Source organism: Scyliorhinus canicula, chromosome 12 (assembly GCF_902713615.1).
Source record: "Scyliorhinus canicula chromosome 12, sScyCan1.1, whole genome shotgun sequence".
Classification (NCBI taxonomy): Eukaryota; Metazoa; Chordata; class Chondrichthyes; order Carcharhiniformes; family Scyliorhinidae; genus Scyliorhinus; species Scyliorhinus canicula.
Genome location: NC_052157.1, coordinates 145983486 through 146010635, shown reverse-complemented (window position 1 = coordinate 146010635; position 27150 = coordinate 145983486). Strand labels below are relative to the sequence as shown.

At 47.6% G+C, this 27150-nt stretch overlaps 1 protein-coding gene across 1 annotated transcript in view; it reads left to right on the top strand.

Annotated features, from left to right (window-relative positions):
• Positions 1-27150, top strand: part of hnf1ba (HNF1 homeobox Ba) — a 120947-nt gene that overhangs the window by 13094 nt on the left and 80703 nt on the right. Inside the window, 2 exon segments of the mRNA XM_038813106.1 lie at positions 2743-2778; positions 2780-2972. Coding sequence (XP_038669034.1) covers positions 2743-2778; positions 2780-2972 — 229 coding nt within the window.

Below are 27150 nucleotides of genomic sequence, written 5' to 3'. Positions count from 1 at the left end.
AACTGTGCCAGGCTGCAAGGCAGCAAATTCAGGAGAAGGGGGGGGGATTAGATTGGGCAGAAAATGATTACAGGCGGTAGCACAGTGGTTAGCACAGTTGCTTGAAAGATTGTAATGCGTCTTTGGAATAAGACTGCTCTGGTTTGTGTCGGTTTATAATCATAGAATCATAGAATTTACAGTGCAGAAGGCGGCCATTCGGCCCATCGGGTCTGACCGATGGAAAGAGCACCCTACTTAAGCCCAAAGCTCCACCCTATCCCCGTAACCCAAGTAACCGGACCTACCCTTTCTTGGACACTAAGGGCAATTTAGCATGGCCAATCCACCTAACCTGCACATCTTTAGACTGTTGGAGGAAACCAGAGCACCCGGAGGAAAGCCACGCAGACATAGGGAAAATGTGCAGGCTCCAATCAGACAGTCACTCAAGGACGGAATCGAATCCGGGACTCTGGCGCTGTGAGGCATCAGTGCTAACCACTGTGCCACCCTGCTGCCCCAGTGTTGATATTGCTGATCATCGTAGGACTTTCTTATCCTGTTTTTGATCAAACTATGTGAGTGCAATCAGTATATCATTAAACCAAAGTGATAATTTCAAACTGTAATTTCTGATGCAAACTAGATATTCGACTTTAGATTTCTCTGCAATTTTTAATAGAATTTAGTCAGTGAATCTCTCCCTCTGGCCAAAATTGAATTAAGGTGATCAAGTGCTCAGGAGATAAGTGGAACAATGAATTGAACATGTGTTACTGCTGACATTACTATTCAAGTTAAAATATGACAGTCCTCATCATTGACTTTTAACTCTGTATATTTCTGTGCCATAGTTTTTTTAAATGGGGAGGAGGCAATTTCTTTTGTAACCAGAGTGCTGATGATACATTCAGGGCTAGTTATTAAGCTCCCCGAACAGGCGGCGGAATGTGGCGACTAGGGGCTTTTCACAGTAACTTAATTGAAGCCTACTTGTGACAATGAGAGATTATTATTGCTACTATTATTACTATTAAGCCACATATTGTGAATGAGTTGTAGTCATTAAGAAAGGGTTACTTTAAGTAAAACAGTCTATTGTATCTGTGGGCTGGTCAGCTTTGCTACCGGCGCATTGATATTTCTGATGGATCCAGCAGACGTTTAACGTTTTGCTGTTGAATTGATCCAGTGTTGCTCTGGAAAATGTAACTTCCATGTTTGTTTGGGGAGTGTTGGGGTTTGCAAAGGGTATCAGGGATATTAGGGCAACCTTTATAGAAATCTCTACAGAAGGCTTTATTTAAATTATTAAAACTATTAAGGACCCAAATTTTGCTTTTCACTCCTGTAGATGCTCTCTTCTAGGGTGTGACTGTCTATGATTAATGCACCTCTCTCATTAAACAATGTTCGGCTCAGTAACCCATCCCAGCCAACTCCAACAATGGTGCCACCTGCTCTTACTGTTGAGGACAAAATGGGTGGGTTTGTCTCTTGTGCTTTTCCCAACATTCACATATGTACAAGAATGATCCCTGGAATGAAGGGTTGTCATATGAGGACTCAGGGTCTGTACTCATTGGAGTTTAGAAGGATGAGGGGGGGGGGGGGGATTTTATTGAAACTTACAGGATACTGAGAGGCCTGGATAGAGTGGACGTGGAGAGGATGGTTTCCACTAAAAGGAAAAACTAGAACCAGAGGACACAATCTCAGACTGAAGGGATGATCCTTCAAAATTGAGTTGAGGAGGAATTTCTTCAATCAGAGGATGGTGAACCCTGATCTTTCCGTAGAAGGTTATGGAAGTCAAATCGCTGATTTTCATTAAGACCGAGATAGATAGTTTCTTGATTAATAAGGGGATCAGGGGTAATGGGGAGAAGGTAGGAGAATGGGGATGAGAAAAATATCAGCCATGATTGAATGGTGGAGAAGACTTGATGGGCCAAATGGCCTAATTCTGCTCCTATGTCTCAAGGTGTTCATTTTAATAATGTGAGATCTGGGACCGATGACACAGAAAACCTTGGCCGGCCACTTTAAAGAGAAGGAAGGACACAGGAAATCAGAACAATTTTATGTTTCAACTTATTTCTTCCTCAAATTGTCATGAATGGGGCTTGAAAGAAGACTTTATCCTTAATTTAGTCCCCACTATCCACATCCTTTGGACAGTGAAAAGGTCTTGTTCCCTAAACAGCTCTTATCAACAGGTCTGCGTTAACATAGAATTTACAGTGCAGAAGGAGGGCCATTCAGCCCATCGAGTCTGCACCGGCTCTTGGAAAGAGCACCCTACCCAAGGTCAACACCTCCACCCTATCCCCATACCCAGTAACCCCACCCAACACGAAGGGCAATTTTGGACACTAAGGGCAATTTATCATGGCCAATCCACCTAACCTGCACATCTTTGGACTGTGGAGGAAACCGGAGCACCCGGAGGAAACCCACGCACACACGGGAAGGATGTGCAGACTCCGCACAGACAGTGACCCAAGCCGGAATTGAACCTGGGACCTTGGAGCTGTGAAGCGATTGTGCTATCCACAATGCTACCCGTGCCGCCCAGTTTTGTTTTAATGTATATCAAGCAAAATTTTTTATCGTTGTAATCAAATGCATTTTGATATCAATGAAATGAAGTAAATGACGATGTGAGATATAATTAAGCGTTTAGATTCTAATGGTGCATCGGCATTCAAGAGGATTCAGGTAGACTATTTAAAGCATTACTGTCCTTCCTTACCTCAGAGCCGAATGTATACAACGTGGCGTCTCCCCTTCTAAGCACATGGACTGGGATCAATCTGGTTACAGAAGTCAGAGTGTATAACTGGTTTGCTAACCGGAGGAAGGAGGAAGCTTTCCGTCAGAAACTTGCCATGGACGCGTACAATGTTCAGTCACACAGCATGAACCCGCTGCTGTCTCACAGCTCTCCGCACCACCCACAGCCAAACTCATCCCCTCAAGTAAGCACGGTAAGCTGTTGCCCTTTGCTTTCTGGCAGTGTATTTTCTGAACCTACAATATGTCGTAAAGATGGAATTCGAGCTGATACTTGGAAGGGGGGGGGAATGTTTATTTATTTTTTCATGGGATGTGGGCATTGTTGGCTAGGCCATCCATAATTGCCTTTCAGAAGGTGGTGGTGAGCCGCCTTCTTGAACCGCTGCAGCCAACGTGGTGTAGGCACATCTGCCGTGCTTTAAGGGAGAGAGTTTCAGGATTTTCACCCAGCGACAGTGGAGGAACGGCGATATATTTCCAAGTCAGGATGACGAGTGGCTTGGAGGGGAAACTCCAGACAATGCTGTTCCCATGCACCTGCTGCCCTTGTCCTTTGAGATGGTAGAGACTGTGGGTTTGGGAGGGGCTGCCGAGGAGCCTTGGTGAGTTGCTGCAGTGCATCTTGGAGATGGTACACAGTGCTGCCATTGGGCACCTGTGGTGGAAGGATGGAATGTTTAAGGTGTTGGATGCGGTGCCAATCAAGCGGGCTGCTCTGATTTGCAGTCCAACAGAAATGTTAACCTAATTTATTTGTCGTGGGACTGACAAGATTGCAACGTTGGGTTTCATGCCACTTCCAATTTTACTTTCCAACGAAGCCACAGTAAAACATTTCAGGGCAAAGTGTAAAACCAACTTTCTATGCAATTCTGTAGGATCCTCGCTTGGCGAGTTAGGTTAAAAGTTAGGTTAGAGAGCCAGCTGAATGGATTGGTTAGGCAATCCTTTGACATGTGCTCCTTTTAAATGGTGGGACTCAATAGTTACAGTGGAGGAGTTTTGAGGTGTATGGTTTGATGCAGACACGGGAGAAGATTATTTTTTAAAATCTCACCACTACAGGATAATATATGCGGAAAATCCCGTCCCAAGTATTCCAGGATAGCAGCACCTCAGTGGCATTGCAGATAGTGTTATGGGTTCAAGACAGATTCAATTACGAAGCTTCTGGCCCCAAGTGTTATTTGGGTGTTAGGCCACTGCGAGAATTCAAACTAGAGCAGCAATTTGATATTGGGTCCCGACATAATCTTCCACTTCTAGGAGACTACAATCTGAATCTAAAAGAAAGCCTTGCCCCTTTCCTCCTCCTTCATAACCTCAGAATGACCAAAAGGGCTGTGCAGCTAACAAAGTACTCATGAGGTGTAATTATTGTTGTAACATAGTAAATGCCGGTTTGTACACAGCAAGGTTTCACACACACAACAATGGGAACTTTTCCGTCTCCCAGTGTCAGAAATGTAGTTGAAGCTGAGAACTTTGATTTGAAGCTGTGGTAGTTTGGGTTGGGGGGGTGGTGAGTGTGGATGGGCTTGGTGTCGATGGTGTGGGTGGGAGCCCCCTGCTCAGGTCAGCTCGAGGCCTGGGCTATTCCTACCTTTCGGGTATAATTTTAAGAGTCCCTCCCAAAGTGGGTGGGAATGACATTAAGGCTGGGTGGCAGAAATTGGAATAGGGCATTGCCAGGGACCCAAGGCAATGATTCTTTGCACAAGGTTAAGTACATTTTGTCATGATGGCAGCTGGGGTGGGGTGGGGCGGGGGGGGGGGGGGGGGGGGGGGGGGGGGGGGGGGGGGGGGGGGGGGGGGGGGGGGGGGGGGGGGGGGGGGGGGGGGGGGGAATTCAGTCTCAATCTCTCATTCTATCCCACCTGCAAGTCCATTTCGCTCAAGCACGCATGTAATATCCTTTCGAAATCATTCATTTTCTCTGCTTCCAGATCCATCGTGGGTAGAGAGTCATTACTACTCACCGTGGTAAAAAAAAAGCTCTTTCTCACATCAGCTTTGTATCTCTTGGCCAAAGATTTAAATCTGTGGCCCCTTATCCATGGGCCAGAAGCTAATGGGAACAGCTTTTCTTTGTCTACCTTATCTAAACCTGTCATAATCTTGGCAGACCGTTATCAAATCTCGCCTCAACGGTCCTTCGTTCCAAGGGGAACACCCACAACCTCTCCAGCCTGACCTGGTAGCCCCTCACCCCCCGGGTCAATCATCTCTCTGCACCCTCTTAAGAAACCTTCGAATCCTTCCTAAAGTCCCCGGTAAATCCTCCCACAAATTAATCTCACCTCATTTGGCCACACTGCTGCCCCATGGCTGGTATCACTGGCAACCGGCCAGCCTCCCTTGACTTGTCCTTAAAACTGTGGCCCTTATGAATTAGACCCCCGCCAATCTGTAATGGGTGTTACCAAAGCTAAGACAGCCTGAGGTTGGTGGGGTTGGTGAGGCAACACTTTCTGCCTGTCCGCCATTTTGACTGTGCTTCAAGGCTGTCAGATTTACAAATGGGACTGATGAGTACGGACGGGGTTGCTAGACTGAACCCTGCACGTGGGTGAGGGATGGAATCAGTAGTGGGGCAAAGAGCTAGCTGCCAAGCAGTGAAAGAGCAGGCACCCTACAACCTAACTGTGGCGGATGGCACCGTATGATCCAACGGTGAGGGCTGGCAGGAGCGTGTGCAGTAGGGCTCTGAGCTTCAACATGACGCATGGCCAGGAGAACAAAATGGCTGCTGTTTGCGTGAGTGAGTGCTGTCAGAGAAGATGGGGAGGAGAACAACTGGGGTGGTTTTGCCAGGGAAACGGGTTAGAAAGTAAAAATTTGCAAAAAAAAAAGGAATAGAATTTTAGGGGAAAATAATCAGCGTGGAGAAAAGGCAATGTGGAAACAATGCAGTGGGAGGCTGAGTGAGTCATATTGCAAATGTCATTGTGATTCTGAAGAGATCAGAAAACAATCCATATTGTTCTTGTACCTGCAATCTACACACTTAAATCAGCAAGCCCCTGATCCGAACAAAGGAACCTCGCAAGCAGTGGGGTCGAGTGGAGGTCAACGTGAGGTCGCTGTCCAAGTATGAAGACTATGGGTTGGGGGGGTTGGTGGGTGGAGATGGGAGGGGACGGGGAGGAGCCCATTCTGCTGACCCTGACAGACTGCGATGCAGTCCTAGTGTCATAGGCCACTCAGTTACAAGACGCCCTACAAGCACATTGTCAGCAAAATCAGCTGTTTTCAGTGTTGCACTCTGGCTAAAATAATGCAACAGCATGCAGTCAGTGTTGTCATGGCATTGTGTCCATTATGCATGCTTAATTGAAAATTAAGCAAGCTCTTTGAATGAGGCATGTTCCCCTTTGATCTCTCCTATCCTTCCAGTGTGTGCTCAGTCACTGCGTGACATCCTTTGTTTTTTTATATTAGGGGACTGCATTTGTAGAATTGTATCCACGTTCATTTATCTTTATTCCACAAGGCGGTTACGGGCTGCCTGTTTATGTTCCTAGCCCCAGACTCAGCCAGCAGGAGCTGTCCAGTCTATGGGATGTGATGACAGCCCATTCTGCGGTCTCCTTACCAGCCAGGAATGATGGTCTTTCCTTAATGCAGTCTGTGAATTGGGATGGGGGTCTCGAAAGGTCAGGCGTGTCAGAGGCGAGAATTTGTGAATTTGCTGGGGACTGGTGCTGATATTGATTAGGTCGCGAAAAAGGAGGAAATTAGCTCAGGAAATGAATAATGCAGGACAGGGGAGTGCATGAGTGAGTCAATGAGCTCTAATCTTTGTAACCTTTCCCAGGGCACACAGGTACGCAGTATCTCTAAGGATTAACTCTTCTGTAACTCAACACTAGTGCGTCCCTTCTTTTAAATGTATTAACTGTACACGACAGGGGCAAACTATCAGTCACTTTAATTATAACCCTTCAGATTATCAAGTTTCCTTTCCAGCCGGCAATAGGCTTTGGATCAGTTAACTCCCACAGGAGCTGCTTGGTAGAAATGGTTAATAATTGTTGGCATGAGGGTTACTTTGTTGCATTAAGTTCAGCCCTATTAAGCTGCTTTTAGAACGCAGTTATACTGCATAGCCTGTCTGCTCAAGGTGAACACAGAGTGCAAAGGAGACGACATGACGTCACTGGACCAGTCGTCTAGAGGCCCAGGCTAATGCTTTGGGGACATGGGTTCAAGTCCCAACATGGCAGCTGGTGGAATTGAATAGAAATCTGGAATTTGAAAACTAGTCTCCGTAATGGTGGCCGCACATCACCTGCCTCACTCATGTCCTTTCGGTAATGAAATCTGCCGTCCTTACCCAGTCTGGCCGACGTGTGACTACAACAGTCCCACAGCAATGCGGTTGACTCCAAACTGCCCCCTCTAAATGGCCTCACCACTCAGGCTGTCAGGGTGGCTTCCCGAGGGTAATTAGGGGCGTAGCAGCCCGCATCACATGAAGGAATGAAGAAAAGAAAGACCATCAAAGAAATCCTGCAGTTGCGTTGCAGGCTGCGTCCGGCCCAAGCTCCGCTCTTCCCCACTCTGCTGCCAGCCTTTACTTTTTTGACACGAGGGCAGCAGGTGAGAGAGCAGCTCGGTTTCATCCAACACCGGAGATGAATTCTTCACGCAGGTTTACAAAGTACACAGTGAAACTATTCATTGTGCATTGCAACAGAAAAAGGTTCGATGGTCAAAGGTTCCGTGAAGAACATAAAGTGCTGGGAGTAGGCGGCTGGATAAAGGAAGTGCCGGAGTTTCATTTTGGTGATGGCCTAATGTTAGGATCGGAAAGTGGGTGAAAAGCGAGCCTCTTTTTTTAGATCAAGCAGAGAGCCCATTACCTTTGTATTTTTCACAGTGCAGCGATTGCATGGGTAATGCCAACATGTCAAAACCAGATTCTGGCTGGTTGCCTTTATGCACTTAAAAAAAAAGAGCCTTGGGGAAGGCCCACAGTACAATGAGGCTGCATAAATGTAAAAGCCGAGGCATTGAAGTCGTCGGGCCTAGAAATTTTGGTTTCACCGGCCTGCCTGCACCTTCATAGAATTGACAATGCAGAGGGAGACCATTCAGCCCATCGAGTCTGCACCGGCCCTTGGAAAGAGCACCCTACTCAAGCGTAAGCCCATGCCTCCACCCTATTCCCGTAACCCAGTAACCCAACCTTTGGACACCAAGGGGCAGTTTAGCATGGCCAATCCACCTAACCTGCACATCTTTGGACTGTGGGAGGAAGCCAGAGCACCTGGATGCAGATACGGGGAGAAAGTGCAGACTCCACACAGTCACCCACGGCTGGAATTGAACCCCGGACCCTTAAATCTCTTGTGGCGTGTGGCAGATTTCGAGCAGCAGAACTGTCAGTGGGTTCCCCTGTTAGCTCATCTTGTGGAAATCACGGCTTATCCAAAGTAGCCTGTTTGCCAAAAGGGATATCGTCTCAGGATTGCGAACCTGCAGCTCTATAATCACACACAGTCCATAAGCCCTGTCACTCCTTCCCTCAAAGCCTGGGGTATTCTCTCTGGTTTCTGCTTGTATTTCTGAATTTCAGGTTCATGGTGTTTCGATTTTATACTATCTACATTGGCTCTCGGTCAAGCTACAGCTTGATTTAAAAATTCCCATCCTTGTTCACAAATCCCTCCACGTCTTTGCTCCTCTCGATCTCTTGAACCTCCTCCAGCTCCACACCATCCGAGACATCTGCACTCCTCTCATTCTGGCCTCTTGTGAATCCCTCATTTTAATTGATCCACCAATGGTATCCATGTCCTCAATTGCGTGGAGCCCAAACTCTGGAATTCCCACCTTACACCTCTCCACCTCACTTTCTTCCCATAAGACGCTCCTTAAAACCTGCCTCTTTGACTGTGATTTTGGACATCTGACTTAATACCTTCTTATGAGGCTTGGTGTTGTATTATGTTTTACAATGCTGCTGTGAAGCACGTGGGGGCATTTTATTATGTAAGTCACTATATAAATATAAGTTGTTGTTGACTGGACGTTTGGGAAGATCGGTTTTAATGTTGTTGCCTCACTGTTTGTAACCACCTTCCCATGACATTCAGTGGCATTGCAAACCATCACAAGCCCCATCGTCAAGGGGCTTAACAAGGGCCGCTACACAAAGACTGTGACTTCAAGAGTAGGTCAGAGGCTGGATATTTTGGGATGTCTAACTCACCTCCTGACTCTCCAAAGCCACAGGTCAGGAGTGTGATGGAATACCACCACCACCACCATGCCCACTTTCTTGTGTTAGAGCAGCTCCAACAATACTCAAGAAGCTCAACACCGTACAAACATATGAATAAGGACCAGGAGTCGCCATTCGACACCTCAAGCCTGCTCCGCCATTTAATAAGGTTGATCTGATATTAACCTCAAATCGGCATCCTGCCTACCCACGATAGCCTAGCACTCCTTGCTTACCAAGAATCTACCCACCTGTGCTTTACAAAACATACAAAGACTCTGCTCCCACTGCCTTCTGAGGAAGAAAATTTCAAAGATTCATAACCCTCTGAGAGAAAACATTTTGCCGGATCTCACTTTAAAATGGCCAACCATTGCTTTTAAACAGTGAGCTAGTTATAGATGCTCCCTCAAGAGGAAACATCCTCTTCGCATCCATCCTGAAAAGACCATCCAGGATAAAGCATCCCGCTTGATTGGAAGCTACACTCACCACCTTACGCATTCAACTTGCCAAGACTTCTTCCACCTTCTAAACCTGCGCCTTCCTCTCACCTGGAAGGAACAGGGCACGAAGCACATGCGAACACCAACTCCTACACATCACAACACCCTGACTTGGAAATATATCACTGTTGCTTCACCGTCATTGAGTCAAAATTGTGGAACTCCCTCCCTAATTACACTGCGGATGTACACGGCGGTACAGTTGTTAGCACTGCTGCTTCACAGCACCAGGGACCCGGGTTCAATTCCAGCCTTGGGTAACTGTCTGTGTGGAATTTGCACGCTCTCTTCACGTCTGCATGGGTTTCCTCTGGGTGTGACAGTTTCCTCCCTCAGTCCAAAGATGTGCAGGTTAGGTGGATTGGCCATAGGCTACATTGCCCCTTAGTGTCCAGGGATGTGCAGATTAGGTGGGGCTATGGGGATGGGATGGATGTGGGAGTGACATGTCTAGAGGCTGTTTAGCACAGGGCTAAATCGCTGGCTTTGAAAGCAGACCAAGGCAGGCCAGCAGCACGGTTCGATTCCCGTAATAGCCTCCCCGAACAGGCGCTGGAATGTGGTGACTAGGGGCTTTTCACAGTAACTTCATTTGAAGCCTACTTGTGACAATAAGTGATTTTCATTCATTTCATTTCATGGGTAGAGTGTTCTTTGAAGGGTCAGTGCAGACTCGATGGGCCGTATGGCTTCCTTCTGCACTGTACGGATTCTATGGAAGTTTCCCTTGAAGCAGACAACTAAAGTATGACAGGAGGTACAAACCTTCAGATTAAAGTATTAGCAGTGACTGATCAGCACACTAGTCAGAAAGTGAGAAAGGTTTCATTAAACAATCATTTCCATTGGAGTGTACCCTAATTGTGCTTAAATCTTTCAGCACCCAAACAACTAGACAGATTCCAAAGTGCTTCCCACTTTTGTTTCATTCAGAGTTCTTTTCCCTCAACTCTCCTTCTAGAAACTAAAATTAAAGACCATTGGGCACTGGGGTAGAGGTAATACTGGGTTTATGTGACAGTGGTTAGCACTGTTGCCTCACAGAGCCAGGATCCCAGGTTCGATTCCCGGCTTGGGTCACTGTCCGTGCGGAGTCTGCACGTTCTCCCTGTGTCTGCTTGGGTTTCCTCCGGGTGCTCCACTTTCCTCCCACAAGCCCCGAAAGATGTGCTGTTAGGTGAATTGGACATTCTGAATTCTCCCTCTGTGTACCCGAACTGGGGCCGGATGTGGCGACTAGGGGATTTTCACAGTAACTTCATTGCAGTGTTAATGTAAGCCTACTTGTGACAATAAAAATTATTATTATATCCTGGACAGCCAGTATCACTCCAATGGATATTGGAATAGATTTTTTTCAATAGAGCCAAGCTGGGGAACAGGTATAACTCCAGTAGGTGTGAGGGTACACTTTCCATTTAAATTCCACTGGGAGTTCACTAACTACAAATTAATTTGTTGGTGTTTATTCTTCACACCCTCTCCGAGTTGTTTAGCTCTGTGACACAACCGTGGCGGCCATGTTGTGATCTCCAATTACATCTTGCCCAGGAAGTCAAGGTGATTTAATTCCCTACATCCTTACTCTGCTGGCTTCTCTTTTATGAATTTTCTTTCACTTGGGGGGTCTGGACTGATCTATTCTTCGTGCGCCTCCTTCATCCTGACCCCAACACCACCATCTGCTATTCTGAGATATTTACAGCTTCAGAGCAACATTTCAGTTAAACTGCATTTGTGGCTGGTGGGGATGCACCAAAGGAGTCCCTATGAAAATATTAGCGCCAATCGGAGCTGTCCAGCGTTGTTGTCTATTATGTGGTGAATGGGCTGATCTAAAAAATTGGTTTCATGACTCTTGCTGAACAATGTGTGGTCACTGGGTGTGATGGTCTGCACTATTTACATAGAAAATAGAAGCAGGAGTAGGCATTTGGCCCTTTGAGTCTCATAGCTTCACCTATGGTTTAGCTGGTTTAGCTCACCAGGCTAAATCGCTGGCTTTTAAAGCAGACCAAGCAGGCCAGCAGCACGGTTCGATTCCCGTACCAGCCTCCCCGGACAGGCGCCGGAATGTGGCGACTAGGGGCTTTTCACAGTAACTTCATTGAAGTCTACTCGTGACAATAAGCGATTTTCATTTCATTCATTTTTCATTCATGAGCACAGACCATGTGGACATCCTTATAGGGGCAGCACGGTAGCATTGCGGATAGCACAATCGCTTCACAGCTCCAGGATCCATGGTTCGATTCCGGCTTGGGTCAATGTCTGTGTGGAGTCTGCACATCCTCCCTGTGTGTGCGTGGGTTTCCTCCGGGTGCTCCGGTTTCCTCCCACAGTCCAAAGATATGCAGGTTAGGTGGATTGGCCATGATAAATTGCCCTCAGTGTCCAAAATTGCCCTTAGTGTTGGGTGGGGTTACTGGGTTATGGGGATAGGGTGGAGGTGTTGACCTTGGGTAGGGTGCTCTTTCCAAGAGCCGGTGCAGACTCGATGGGCTGAATGGCCTCCTTCTGCACTGTAAATTCTATGTAAAATCTATGTAAAATAACTGCACTCAATGTGGCAAAGTGTGGGAAGAACAAATGTAAGGAGTGAGCACATGACAGATGAAGGTGCACAGTGCCATGAAGCAAGAGGCGTATGCACCCGTGTCTCTGGTACTCAGTCCCTGATCTCAGCCCTCACTGTGAGGAGACAACCATCAGACTCCTTCTTGAATGAAGGGATGTAAAAATTGAAAATTATTGTGCACATTCCAGTAGCAATTTAACAAGGAGTCCATCAGGAGGTCGTTGACCAGGTAGCCTGCCATTAATGGCATGTAAGGCTCGGTAGAAAGCAAAATGGGCACCTAAAACATCTTGGGGAGAAAAAAATGGAAACCCTTTGGAGATGACAAAGGCAGTAATGGATAGCCACCTTTTGTCCTGATCTTCCTTAAGACTAATTCCAGAGGCCAGCAGATTCATAGTTCCAAGTGCAAATAGGTCCACGATGGGTTGTGGGTCTATGTAGATTGATCTTAATGATGTGAGCATTGGGAACCAGCTCCTAGGGTCAGTCTTCAAGAATACCGATGTGGGGGTGGTTTACAAGGCAACTGAGAGTTCAGGTGACAGAATCAACAATGGCAATGTCTCTTTATCATCTCAAAGTGAAGATTAATGACTGATGGTAACTCATAAACAAACACTTTTCATTTGCAAGATATTGGGAGGAGCAAATGTGATGTGGAGGGTGATTACCCGGGATTGGTAACAGATTATTTTGGTTTCATATGAAAGTGGTTTTTGTGCAAAGTTGTTGTAGTTTACATAGCATTACTTGGAGTGATCTGTTTGCTGACCCACATTGGCACTTGGCTAATTGGTAATGGGTTGAAGGGTTATGGAGAACGGGCAGGATGGTGGAGTTGAGGCCAGGATGGGATCAGCCAAGATCACCTTGAGAGTGTTAGGCTCGGGAGGTTAAATTGCCGACTCCCGCCCCTAGGTCATGTGTTCTAGGGAGCAGATGCTCTGGCTGATTTCACAATCCAGCTCTTGGTCTGTAACATTATAGGTAGCAGGTGAGGAACATTTCAGCCATGATAGAATGGCGGAGCAGACTCGATGGGCCAAATGGCCTAATTCTGCTCCTATATCTTATGAACTTATAAACCCCTTGATTTTAAAATTCTCATCCTTGTTTTCAAATTTCTCCATATGTGCACCCTTCTCTATGTCTGTAACCTCCTCCAGCCCAACAATCCTCTGCCATTTTTGCACACCAATTCAGACTGGGTTTTTCATCGCTGCACCATTTGTGGCTGCCAAGGTCCTGAGCTCTGGATTTGCCTCTCTGTACCTCTCCTCCTCTCTCCTCTTCCTCCTTTAAGAAGCACCTTAAAACTTACCTTTTTGGCCAAGCATTTACTCCGGCAAAGGACCTCGGGGCTGTCTACTCCATTGAAGGCGCTATATAAATATAAATGATTGTTGTTGCTGCTGCCACGGCAACAGCAAGAGCTCGCTGGGGGTGACAGGGTGCACAAAGCTATGAGGGATATATCTTTTAATTTGTCAGTCGGTCAATGTAAGAAACAGCAGTGTAACAGTTGTCTCATAGATGTGTAGTGGATTCTGCATTCCCTGTACATCTGATAAGAATGAATCACATACGGTTGTGGAATTTGTACACTGTACAATTCTCTGCTGTTTCTGTTAATGTTTTAAAACTTGGGCCTTGCTATGACAGTGGGAGAGGCACACAGCATAGCCATAAGCCGCAATAACCCTTTTATACAGTAAACAGGCTGAATCATATTAACCCTCCCATAGTCCAAAGATGTGCAGGTTAGGTGGATTGGCCATGATAAATTGCCCTTAGTGTTGGGTGGGGTTACTGGGTTATGGGGATAGGGTGGAGTTGTTGACCTTGGGTAGGGTGCTCTTTCCAAGAGCCGGTGCAGACTCGATGGGCCGAATGGCCACCTTCTGCACTGTAAATTCTATGACTAACATTTTCTTTCCATAATCATTTGTATTTTTAATATGCTATGGAAAAAAAAAGATTATTCCATCTCACTTCAGGTGTGATCCACTCTTCAATGCTTATTGGTGTACTAAAAAAACTGGAATTACAAATCATTTGAATTGAGTTTTTAAAAACTTCTTTCACAAGATGTGGGCATCGCTGGCTGGGCCAGCATTTATTGCCAATCGCTAATTGTCCTTGAGTATGTGGTGGTGAGCTGTCTTGTTGAACCGCTGCAGTCCCTCGGGCATAGTTGCACCCACAGTGATGTTAAGCAGGGGTATCCAGGATCTTGCCCCCAGTGACAGTGAAGGAACTTCGATATATTTCCAAGTCAGGATGGTGTGTGGCTTGGAGGGGAACTCGCAGGTGGTGACGTTCCCGCGCACCTGCTGCTGCCCTTGACCTTCTAAGCTGTCGAGTTTGCGGATTTGTGAGGTGCGGCCGAAGGAGATTTGGCGAGTTACGTGCATAATGCAGCAAAGTGGGAAGGTGGTGCTAATGCCAAACTTGGACAATTGTAACATGTAAATGGAAATAAGCAAGAGGAGTGAATTGTTTCATTAAATTGGAGAGATAGCTGACAGAATTGGAGTTTTAGCAGAAACCCATTCCTATGGGCGCATTGCTAAGATTCATTGTTAGTGTGCTGGGCAGGTATATTAGCGGTGAGGTGCACTCTCGTTGTAATTATTTGTACCAATGCTTGTTCCAATACATAGGATTAGATATTCACCTTCAGCCGGTGCGCAAAACAGATGGTATGAGACTGTCCGCCTGTTAAAGGTCTCACTCACTGTTCAGTTTAACTTCAATAGGACTGAATAGGCAGCGGAGTTTATAACAGGCGGCCCATATAAATGTCACCCGCTTGGCAGCACCACTCAGCTGAGTTTCAGCCCCCAGATTGTTTTACTGTTGGGAGCTTCCCTTTGAGGTGTTTGCTCCCTCTGTCTCTCAGATTTTTAAAATTTCTCTTGCTGAGAGTGGATATTTGGTCAGCTCCGGACCCTGGCCAGCGCCACTTGTACTTTTGTGGCAGCATCTCATCATTGACCCGACCGCTCAGCGTCCCCTCTATTCCCATTTATGTCAAAGAACTTTCTTTTTCAGAGCTCCATTATTTACCATGTCAAACAGTGACCTGTTGCGCTGTCCAGTTTTGCAACATGTAGCATAGCTTGCTGCGGCGGAAGCTTTATCCCCAGTCACATCCTGCTTATTCTATAGGTGCAATTCTCCAGTTGAATGTTAACAGCACATGAGTGACACTGACAGGGATCCCTGGTCAGGTGAATTGGTGAGCCTGCAGTGCCCAGTATCTACCCACTTAAACAAACAGAGGGAAATCTAAGTGCTGTGGACTCCGAGCAAGCACCAGACCCAGAAAGGAATCAGCCCTTGTGTCGATAATGTACATCTTAACACCACACCATGTGATATTAGCAACAAAGAATCACAGAACCCTTACAGTGCAGAAGGAGGCCTTTCAGCCAATCAAATCTGCTCTGAACCTTCGAAAGAGCACCCCACCCTCGGCCCACTCCCCCTCGCTATCCCTGTAACCCCCACCTAACCTGCACACCTTTGGAATTGAACCCGAGTCCCTGATGCTGTGAGGCAGCAGCGCTGACCACTGTACCATTGTGCCACCTGAATGAGTTGAACCCTCCATTATTTTAACACAGGCATTAACCAATTTATTAATTCTTCCATAACTCTCGGATCACAATGCGACTACAGAGCATTAAGTGCATTTGACCCATTTTAATTCAGCCAACCAACGGCAACCCACCACCCCTCGAATTCTTTCGTAATTGATATTGGAGCTTGCCCCTCCACTAATCAACTCAGAAAATTGCTCCACATGTTGGTCGATTTTTGTGCGAAGCAAGATGTCCTGTAACCTACCCCAAAATGACCTTTTGTGAATGCTCCCACTGTTCTGCTCCCACAGCTCTGTTTAAAGTGTTGCGCCTGGTAAATGTTTTCTTTTCCAAATTGTTAATTCCGTAAAAATGAAATCTACAATTGAAAAATAGTCTCGATAGAGGGGGCAGCTGGTTAGCACAGTTGCTTCACAGCTCCGGGGTCCCAGGAGATCACCTCGTTTTCTTCCAGTCCAGGGCGAAAACCCAGGTCTATCCAGATATCAGCGTAACTCAAAACTCAAAGCTGACTGGGTTTCAGCTTTGTGACCTGTCGCTGCCATGTCTTAAGCCCTTGAATCTTTCTCTCATTGAAGACCAGGCTGGATGCAATAATATTCAAGTCACAATTTGTATGGAGCACTAAACAATTTCGTCATGGGTGAAGTACTGCTGATAATAATAATAGTATACGTAACTTGCGATGATTAACAAGAATATGCCACTTGATATAACTTTGAAATGTATTTGTTAAGCTTATTTTTCCTGAAGCGTGTTAGCGCTGATATGTTAAGCAAACCAAGTGACAATAATAAGTATCCAGTGACAATAATATCGGTGCTTGGTTGAGTATTGAACCTTCCCCGAGACACTGTTTTGAAAAGTTAACTTACGCCTGCAGGTCTCCATTGGTTATATATGGTTACTGTGCTGAAATTTAAAAGCTGCCAGGATAGAGACCAATGAATACAGTCATCATTACTGAGAACGTTGATACCAGTCCAGTCGCTCATTGACTAACAGATGGATTGTATAACAGATGGTCAATAGAGTGATGTGTCAACGTGCTTACAGGTTGCTATTGCAGATTGGCAAGGCAGGATTTGATCACCTGTGGGTTTCAACCTCTTTGTTCCATCCCTCATTTGTGTCTGTTGCTGTCTAGGTTATTTTAGTGCCAGTGTTAACCTGCTTCTTTTAAAAGTGATTGGCAACAATATTCAGATTGAATGGACAGGAATTGAAGGAAACACGAGCAATGGAAGTAGCACATGATTTATCTACACAACCTATTCCTGGTCCGAGCTGAGCAATGATATTGTATTTTTAAAAAATATTCTGGGGATATAGGCATCGCTGGCTGGGCCAGCTTTTATTGCACATGCCTAATTGCCCTTGAACTGAGTGGCTTGGTAGACTATTTCAGAGGGTAGCTAAGAGTCAATTACATTACATTACTACGGCAGCACGGTAGCATGGTGATTAGCATAAATGCTTCACAGCTCCAGGGTCCCAGGTTCGATTCCCGGCTGGGTCACTGTCTGTGCGGAGTCTGCACGTTCTCCCCGCGTCTGCGTGGGTTTCCTCCGGGTGCTCCGGTTTCCTCCCACAGTCCAAAGATGTGCGGGTTAGGTGGATTGGCCATGCTAAATTGCCCGTAGTGTCCTAAAAAGTAAGGTTAAGGGGTGGGGGGTTGTTGGGTTACGGGTATAGGGTGGATACGTGGGTTTGAGTAGGGTGATCATGGCTCGGCACAACATCGAGGGCCGAAGGGCCTGTTCTGTGCTGTACTGTTCTATGTTCTATGTTCTATTGCTGTGGGTCTGGAGTAAAGATGGCAGATTTCCTTCCTTGAGGAAGGATGGATTATTAATACAATTGTTTCATGGTCACCGTTATCATAGAATTTACAGTGTGGAAGGAGGCCATTCAGCCCATCGAGTCTGCACCAGCTCTTAGAAAGAGCACCCTACCCTTCCACCCGAGCCCCGTAACCCCACCTAACCTTTTTTCTTGGACACTTAAGGGCAAGTTATCATGGCCAATCCACCAATCCCGCACATCTTTGGACTGTGGGAAGAAACCGGAGCACCCGGAGGAAACCCACGCAGACGCGGGGAGAACGTGCAGACTCCTCACAGACAGTGGCCCAAGCCGGGAATCGAACCTGGGACCCCGGAGCTGTGGAGCAACTGTGCTAATCACCGTGCTACCCTGCTGCCCCCTCTATCGAGACTATTTTTCAATTGTAGATTTCATTTGAACGTAATTCAAATTTCAAACATCTGCCATGGTGGGCTTGGAAGCTGGGGGTCCCCAGACCATTGCCCCAGGTCTCTGGGCTGCTTGTCCAACGACAATACCACTCTGCCAGCACCTTCCCCAAAATCTCTGTCCTTCATTCCTCTAAGGGAAGGGAGGGGGGCATCAGACTTCTGATCACCCAGGGCTGCTGTTGGTCACATGCAGTTACAGAGATTGTCATCGGCAAACATATGGGGCAGACTACACATTTTACTCATCTACTCAACCGAGGAATGCGCGTAGCACGAGGAAGAGCTTTCAAGAAAATGAATTGACATAAGTCTCACTGGTGTTGCATTTTCCAACAGACACAAGTGATTTTGTTTGTTCAGAGAACCTTGCCTGAGGTAGATGTTGCTCTTTTATAAGGCAACCATGAACGGTGCTTTGTAAATGCTATTTGCCAAGACGTTCCTTTAATTAATGGGCCCCGACTGGAGTTGATAAGACATGCCTGAGCAGAAATTTGCGTTAACCATAAAGTTCAGGTAAATTCTTCAGACCACAGTATCTGCTTGCTTAAGAAGACCAAATAGACGGATCACAGCTCAGCCTTCGGGGTCAAAAGTTCACATTGAGAGCCTTATTACACAAGGCCCGGGGAACAGAGGGTGGTTGCCACTCTTTCTGGTACCCACAGCTTTGCACCACAAGATTAATTGGATTGACTAATTACCTTCCACTTGGAAAAAAAAAATCTGCCTTGGTGTGTGGATGAGGACGTCTTTGAGATCACTGGTTTAATATGTAACTCACATGAATGAAATGAAAATGGCTTATTGTCACGAGTAGGCTTCAGTGAAGTTACTGTGAAAAGCCCCTAGTCGCCACATTCCGGCACCTGTCCGGGGAGGCTGGTACGAGAAGCATAAAATCTATCGAGAGCAGCTACCAATGGGGCGTTTGATGCCTTATCTTTCCCCTCCCGAGGCAGTGAGTCTGGGTAGGGTATGCGTCCAGGTGCACCAGCATCTTTCTGATTTACTGACCTTTCTTCAGGCCTGAACCTAAATTGTGATTGCCGAAAGACTATTTGATAATAATAATATAATAACCTCTTATTGTCACAAGTAGGCTTCAATGAAGTTACTGTGAAAAGCCCCTAGTCGCCACATTCCGGCGCCTGTTCGGGGCACATCACAAGCAAGCCGGGTCCTGTCCCTTGCACCAAGTCTAACTGTGTAGTTTCCAGTAGGGGTCACACAAGTACTTTCCAGCAGGTTATAGCGATTGGAGGCAGGAACCCCTGGATAAGCTTTCTCCCCATTCCCTGGTCCCTGATATCCTGGAATGATGCTACAGGACACCAGTGTAGGAATGCCCACCGGGGTTCTCCTGAAAATCCCCTTGGGTGGATGATTTAACCTGAAAATTAGGTTAATGCTTCTGCTAAAATATGGGAGCAAAGATGTTCTGTCTAGTGCACAAAGGAATGGGTTGAAAGTTTTTTGCTTGATCAACTGGCAGTACACACTGGCCTGTTGCCCATACCTGAGGTGAAGAGTCACCTGTGATTTTGAGGCCAATGAGCTGGGAGGCACCAAATAAGTACCGACACTGGACTGCCCTAGCTGTGAGAGTAAGAGCCAGGAGCAGGAAGTGGACAGAGAGTGGGGTTATTCTCGTGAGAGGCTCACGACATTAACTCCAAACTTACCTTTGCCGGGGCTCTTTTGTCTCCCAGGCCTATGACTCTGACTGACACCAAGGAAAACAAGGTGCAATTGAGTCTTAAGTTTTCATGCATTATTATCCCGCTGTGATAGCTCAGGCCCAAGTATCCATTGCTTTGCCTCACAAACGCAAACAGCTCAATTTTACAATCGATACCGGCATCGAGGGGAGGGGTGTTGGAAATTTCTGAACGAATTTCCTTGTTGCTGTGGAAAGATTTACCTAAAAAATGAAAAGGGAGGCTATGTAAAAGATGAACAGCAGTTGGTCAATACTGGCTTTTGTTTGGTATCTTCCTCTGTTGGGTGTAAAATTTGAATAGTCCAGTTCAAACGAGATGTGAACGTGCAGAAGATTTACAAAAGAACAAACTGGCTGTAAACAAGGCAATAAGAAAATGGTGCAATACCTCAGTTTTTAGAACAAAAACACAAAGCTAGTATTAACCATCTCACTGCTGGGCCTGGAGTTTATTGATGACTTTCAATTAGCTTTTCCCAAACATGGATGTTATAACCTGCAAATACCTTACGGGGTGGGAACGATTAACTTCCCTGTGAACCTTGCAAAATATGAGCTCTCCCGTTAAAGGGGCGGGGGACCCTCTAAAGGATATATGTATAGGGTGCGATTTTCCAATACCGGGCCCAAGTGTTCGCGCCGTCGTGAACGCCGTCACGTTTCACGACGGCACGAACCGTGCCCGGGCACGACAGATTCTGGCCCCCACAGGGGCGCCGTGCCAGGGGCCCCCAAATGGGCGCCGCGCCAACCCGCGCATGAGCAGTTGGGCCGCGCCAAACCTGTGCATGCGTAAGGGACTTCTTATACGCACCCGGCCCCGACTCAACATGGGGTCGGTGTTCAGGGGCCAGCCGCGCCAGAAAGTAGGGTCGTGGGGAGAGGCCGGCCCACTGATCGGTGGATCTCGATCGCGGGCCAGACCCCATTGGAGACCCCCCCTTCCCGGTGAAGGAGCCCCCCCCCCCCACCCGACTGTTCCCGCAGAGTTCCCGCCGGCAGCGACCAGGGGTGAACGGCGCCGGCGGGACTCTGTCATATCGGCGCGGCCGCTCGGCCCATCTGGGCCAGAAAATCAGCGGCCCCACCAATTCCAGCGGCCCGTGGCTGGCACCGTGCCAAACGCGCTGGCGATTTTCTCCACCGCAAGAATCCTGTGCCGGCGAAGGGACATCGTCGCACGTTTGCGGCAATTCTCCAGCCCAGCGCGGGGCTCGGAGAATCGCCCCCAATAGTATATAAGGTGGCCAGTTTGGCCACAGCAAGCAAATCCAGTTGGGATTTAGGGTGTGCTGTATATAATAATTATTGTAAATAAGCTAAGTTTCTTTGAACTACTCGGTGCGGACTCCGTTGTGGCAGTATAAAACTGGCGACGAGGGTCAAATGGATATCTATCAATGCTGCTGCACCATCAGATTGGCCCAAGCTTCTCATTACGAGTTCTAATCTCTGGCAATGATCTAATGTACTTCTTTGCCATCTGAAATGATAAACTTTGCTGAAGGTGTGCATATATAATAATAACTGTGACATGACACTGGGGGTGGGGGTGATTTACGAAAGCTACCTCGCTCCTGTTTTGTCCTGGTAACCAATTGCGCAAAGGGCTGGTGAAAGAGCGGCCATCGTTTTCCACCTATTAAAGTTGACCCACATTACGTTGTGAGCAGTTTTTGCAACGCGAACCCCTATTGCAGCACACACGTGGATCATTCACAGAATCATAACACACAAAAAGGGAGCCATTCAGCCCATCGCTGCCCGTGCTGGCTCTTTGGACAAACTTTCCGATGAAGTCCTGCTCTCCACTCTTTCCCCATAGCCCTGCAGATGCTATTATTCAGAGCCCCTAAGTGCAATATGTCCCCGCTTCAGTGCGTCAGTGCTGACTTACAGGCAAATTATTGAAACTCTCAGCGCTCTGCTTCCATATGAACTTCCTCTCTGCGCCTTTGCCTAATCCAATTAAACCATTTTTGATTCAGCAATCCATTCAACATTTGATCCCACCAAACAGGTGGGAAAATTTCCAGTCCCTGAATTATGGTGGTAACTCAGGTTGGCACTGTTATTTTGGTGCATTGTTTAAAGCGGGCATGTCCAGTCCAGCGCAGTATTTCAGAAGTTGGTAAATAATAGGGTTCAAAGCTGCAATGAGAGTTTGACAGGCATGTAGCAATCAGTGCACTAAATACTGAACACAGAAATTTCAACTGATGTCTGCTAAGATGAGGGTTTTTCCACCCTACGGGTGGTATAAGCTATAGCTAGCAGGAAAACACAATGTCCTGGATCATTTCCATTGAACAGTGTGGGCTAAGAGGAGGTGTGATAGATTATTAAATTGTGAAGGTTTTTGATAAGGTGAGTATAAAGGAACAGTTATAGTCAGTGAGGAAGTGGCCTTCGACCAGAAACTGAACAGGAAGCTATATAAATACTGTGGTTACAAGAGCAGGTCAGCAGCTTGGAATCCTGTGGCGAGTTCCTCACCTCCTGACTCTCCAAGCCTGTCCACCATCTACAAGGCCCAAGTCAGGAGTGTGATGGGATACTCTCCACTTAACTGGATGAGCCCAGTTCCAACATCACTCAAGAAGCTCGACATCATCCAGGACAAAGTAGCCTGCTACCCCTTGCCAAACATTCAACCCCTCCACCATTGATGCAGAGTGGCAGTCAGGATGGTGAGTGCATCTACAAGATGCACTGCAGGAACTCACCAAGGTTTGTGAAGCAGCACCTTCCAACCCCATGGCCACTATCATCTAGAAGGACAAGGGAAGCAGATACCTGGGAACGCCACCAATGGGAGGTTCCCCTCCAGGTCATTCATCGTCCTGACTTGGAAATATGTGGCCTTTCCTTCACTGTCACTCCTGGACAAACTCCTGGGACTTCCTCCCTCACAGCATTGTGGGTGGGCCTGTACCGCGGGGACTGCCGCGATTCAAGAAGGCCGCTCACCACCACCTTCTGGAGGGCAATTAGGGATGAGCAACAAATGCTGGCCTAGCCACTGCGGCCACATTCCGTCAATGAATTTTAAAAAACCTAGAATTAGCAGTGGTATAGAGAGTAAGGAGAGGGGTTAAGAGAAAACACTGAGAGTTGTTAGAGTTTGCAATGCCTTGTAACAAGGAATGGTTGTTGTAGAGACCATTTCATGGTTTAAAGGAAGAGGAGACACACCTTTAAAGCAGAGAAAGATTCAGGGCTATGGGAGAGAACAGAGCAGTGGGAGTCACTTTGAATTGGACCTCCTTATGTCCTGCAAACCCCGATAATAGTCTATATTTAGACTTTTCCCCAATAATGTTGACTTGCCTCGTAAGGAAAAGGCAATTCCCAAAGGCTGTTTGAGTCTCTCTTTATCCATAGTAACGTCTATGGGTTGGCAAGTCCATGTTCAATGAGTCTCTAATTGTCTCACATCATTCAATGTTGACCGTGTGGCCATCATATTTTCCAGTCTCTTCCAAAAAAAGGATGCTATTATTTGATCAGCTTCGCTTTTACATAGAAACAATGTGATTCAGCAAAACATTTTCTTAACCCAGTAGTTGCAAAAGAAGCAATGGAGCCAAAAGTGCGCAGTTTGCCACAATGTTGGCTACGCCAGGATGGTGTCATGCAGCATGTTTCCACAGTGCCCAAGGGTTTCTGCACTGATGTCCTTCCCGCCACTCCATTGTAAGGAAAACGATGAGCCATGTTGGAGATGCCGCCAAGCCTGGCGATCCGGACCATTACCATTGACAAAGGCTTAGTGTGGCAGTAGCAGCCCAGTAAGGTGAGGCATAGATGTGCCTCAGTCCAAAGATGTGCGGGTTAGGTGGATTGGCCATGCTAAATTGCCCGTAGTGTCTTAAAAAGTAAGGTTAAGGGGTGGGGGGTTGTTGGGTTACAGGTATAGGGTGGATACGTGGCTTTGAGTAGGGTGATCATGGCTCGGCACAACATCGAGGGCCGAAGGGCCTGTTCTGTGCTGTACTGTTCTATGTTCTAGGTTCTATAACGGCCTCTACATTGGCACTTGTGCGCTCCACTGGTGAGGGTCCAGGCCCTGGATTGCCCCTTTGCTCAGAAATTATACTGGGGCTGACGGGGGGAATCTTTGACCAACCCTCACACCTCACGTACAGGATACAGGGTGAATTTAAGGATGCTAAGTTGCTGGTAAAAAAGACACCTATAATGGTGCTCATCCCTGTCTTATGTTTCTTCCCCCTGATTCCAAAATCCTGGCTGGGCCAATACTAGTCGATACCACTGGGTACAATCCTCATCTAACCTCTGTATCGCTACCTATGGAATTTCTTTGACAAGAAAGTTTCCTTAACTTTTAAATCTGTGCCAGACAGGAATATTGCACAGGGACACTACAGCTTAAATGGAAACAATTCCCCATTCATTTTCCCAATGATTCAGCGGCACGATGGCGCAGTGGGTAGCACTGCTGCCTCACGGCGCCGAGGACCCGGGTTCGATCCCGGCCCTGGGTCACTGTCCGTGTGGAGTTTGCACGTTCTCCCCGTGTCTGCGTGGGTTTCATCCCCACAACCCAAAGATGTGCAGGGTAGCTGGATTGGCCACGCCAAATTCCCCCTTAATTGGGAAAAAAAGAATTGGGTACTCTAAATTTATATTTAAAAAAATTATTTTCCCAATTATCCGTGCAGACAGAATCGTTTTCAGGTGAACCTTCTTAACTCAAACTGCATCCCTATCTCAGAAAATCAGATGTTAATTGTTGGAGTATTTACAGTGCTGTTATCTAAGAGCGCACTTACCCTTTGAATGGACTCACTAAATATACTTGTGACCACTGACAGTAAGTAAAATAAGGTGGAGACTGGAGGATGTTATCTGGCAGTGACGACCCATGGATGGCAGCCCTGAGACATGTCACACCTCACTCCTGGTGATCTTGTGCTTTATATAAAAAAGTAACGCGCACTGTGTTTTTTGTTACAAAAATGAACATGCAAGGCCTGTATATGCTATAGGGAATTAGTACATCTTAAGGCAGATTACCAATTGGCGGCGTATTAGGGGCGGGATTCTCCCCCGCCGCCAAGTGGGAGAATTGCCGGGGCACTGCGCGAATAGCGCCACGCCACCCCGACCCCCGCACGTGATTCCCCCCCCCCCCCCCCCCGAAACCAGCGCCGCGCAAATCGTGGCAGGCCGCTCTGAGAATCGCCGCAAACGGCGAGCAGCGATACTCCGGCCCGGATGGGCCGTGTGGCCAGCGAATAAAATGACAGTCTTGCCGGCGCTGCTCTAACCTGCTCTCGGGCTGGTGGGACCTGGGGCTTCAAGGGCTGGGAGCGGCCTGTGGAGGGGGAGGGGGGTTCCAACCCCGGGGAGGCCCTCCGGAGCTGCCAGGCCCGCGATCGGGACCCACCGATCGGCGGGTCGGCCTCTCCGTCAGCGGGCCTCCTTTCTTCCACCGGCAAGCCTGGATCCATGCGCCATGTTTGTGCGGGTCGGCCTGGGGGAGGATGGCCACTGCGCATGCGCTAGTTTGCGCCAGCCCAACTGTACATGCGCGGGTCCCAAGGCGCCGCGTCCCTGACGCCACGCTGAGGCCCCGCCCCCATAAATCCTGTGACGCCCCTGCTAGCCGCACGGAGGGCGGAGAATAGGAGTCTGGGAACGGGCGCCGACGCCGGAGTAAAACACTCCGGATTTTACTCCGCCGTCAGCACTTCCCACAAGAATAAAGGGAGCAAGAATAAAGGGAATCGGTCAGGCAGAAGCCATTTGGCCCCACACCCTCACAAACATTGGTGTGCTGACCTTGCTAAATTATTATGGGGGCCAACTTCACTTACAGAATGTAGGCGAGCTACCAGCCCATACTGGGCCTGGGAATTTGTAGTTTGTTGAGTCTCTGGTGAACAGCAAATTGTATGTGAGCAATCTGTAAAGGGTTGCTTATGAGGAGCGATGGACAAAATTAAAGGGATTTGGTCACTTAAAAGTTGTGTGGTTGCGCCGTGGCACAAGAATGTTGGCGGCCTTTGCAAAGGTGTCTAATATTTTAATTTATGGTTAATGTTCTGCAAAGGCAATGTGGGTGGGAACAATTGTCCAGTTTACCGAGACAATAAATGCAAAAGCAGAAAACTGGCTATTCGAGCGAACAGCACAAGCACTCAGACCAGTGTTTGATTTCATCTAACACTCTGCTGCCCATATCCCAATTCTCAGCAAACTCTGTTAACTCCTAACTCCTCTACACGCTGACTTATCTTGGCTCCTGGTTCAGCAACATCTCAAATTTACAATTCTTATCCCTCGTTTTCTCTCTCATCTCTGTGCGTCCCCACAGTTCTGGCCTCCTGTGCATCCCTGATGTTTCATGGGCTGTACGGTAGCACAGTGGTTAGCATTGTTGCCTCATTTTACTCCGGCGTCGGCACCCGTTCCCAGACTCCTATTCTCCACCCTCTGTGGGGCTAGCAGGGGCGTTGCATGATTTATGGGGGCGGGGCCTCGGCGCGGCATCAGAGACCCGGCGCCATGTAAAAGACGCGGCGCCTTGGGTCCCGCGCATGCGCAGTTGGGCCGGCGCCAACTAGCGCATGCGCGGTGGCCATCCTCCCCCAGGCCGCCCTGCACGAAAATGGCACATAGATCCAGGCTTGCTGGCGGAAGAAAGTATCTGTGCAGAGCCTGCATGTTCACCCTGTCCCTGCGTGGGTTTCCTCCGGATGCTCCGGTTTCCTCCCACAAGACCCAAAAGACGTGCTTGTTAGGTGAATTGGACAGTCTGAATTCTCCCTCTGTGTACCCGATTAGGTGCCCGAGTGTGGCGACTCGGGGATTTTCACAGTAACTTCATTGCTGTGTTTTAAAAAAAAAAATTTTAGAGTGCCCAATTCATTTTTTTCCAATTAAGGGGCAATTTAGTGTGGCCAATCCAGCTACCCTGCACATCTTTGGGTTGTGGGCGTGAGACCCACGCAAACACGGGGAGAATGTGCAAACTCCTCACGGACAGTGACCCAGGGCCGGGATTGAACCTGGGACCTCGGCGCTGTGAGGCAGCAGTGCTATCCACTGAGCCACCGTGCGGCCCTAACTTCATTGCGGTGTTAATATAAACCTAATTGTGACACTAATAAAGATTATTATTATCTTGCCTGACCACTGGTGTCCTGTGCCTTCAGCTGCCTGGGTCTTAAGCCTTGGGACTCCCCCCCCCCCCCCCCCCCCCCCCCAACCCTCTTTATCTCATGCAGATGCTCCTTAAAATCACCCTCTTGCCCCAGGAGCTCAATATGTGGCTTGGCATGACATTGTCTTTGATCACCATCCCTGGATCTTGTATTATGTTAACGGCGCTATATAAATGCAAGCTGTTGTTTGTTTGACCTCTGGAAATTTGTGACTGGTGTTTCATGAGGGGGTCATGAACATCAGGGCCCCACGTTACTCCAAGATGTGGGC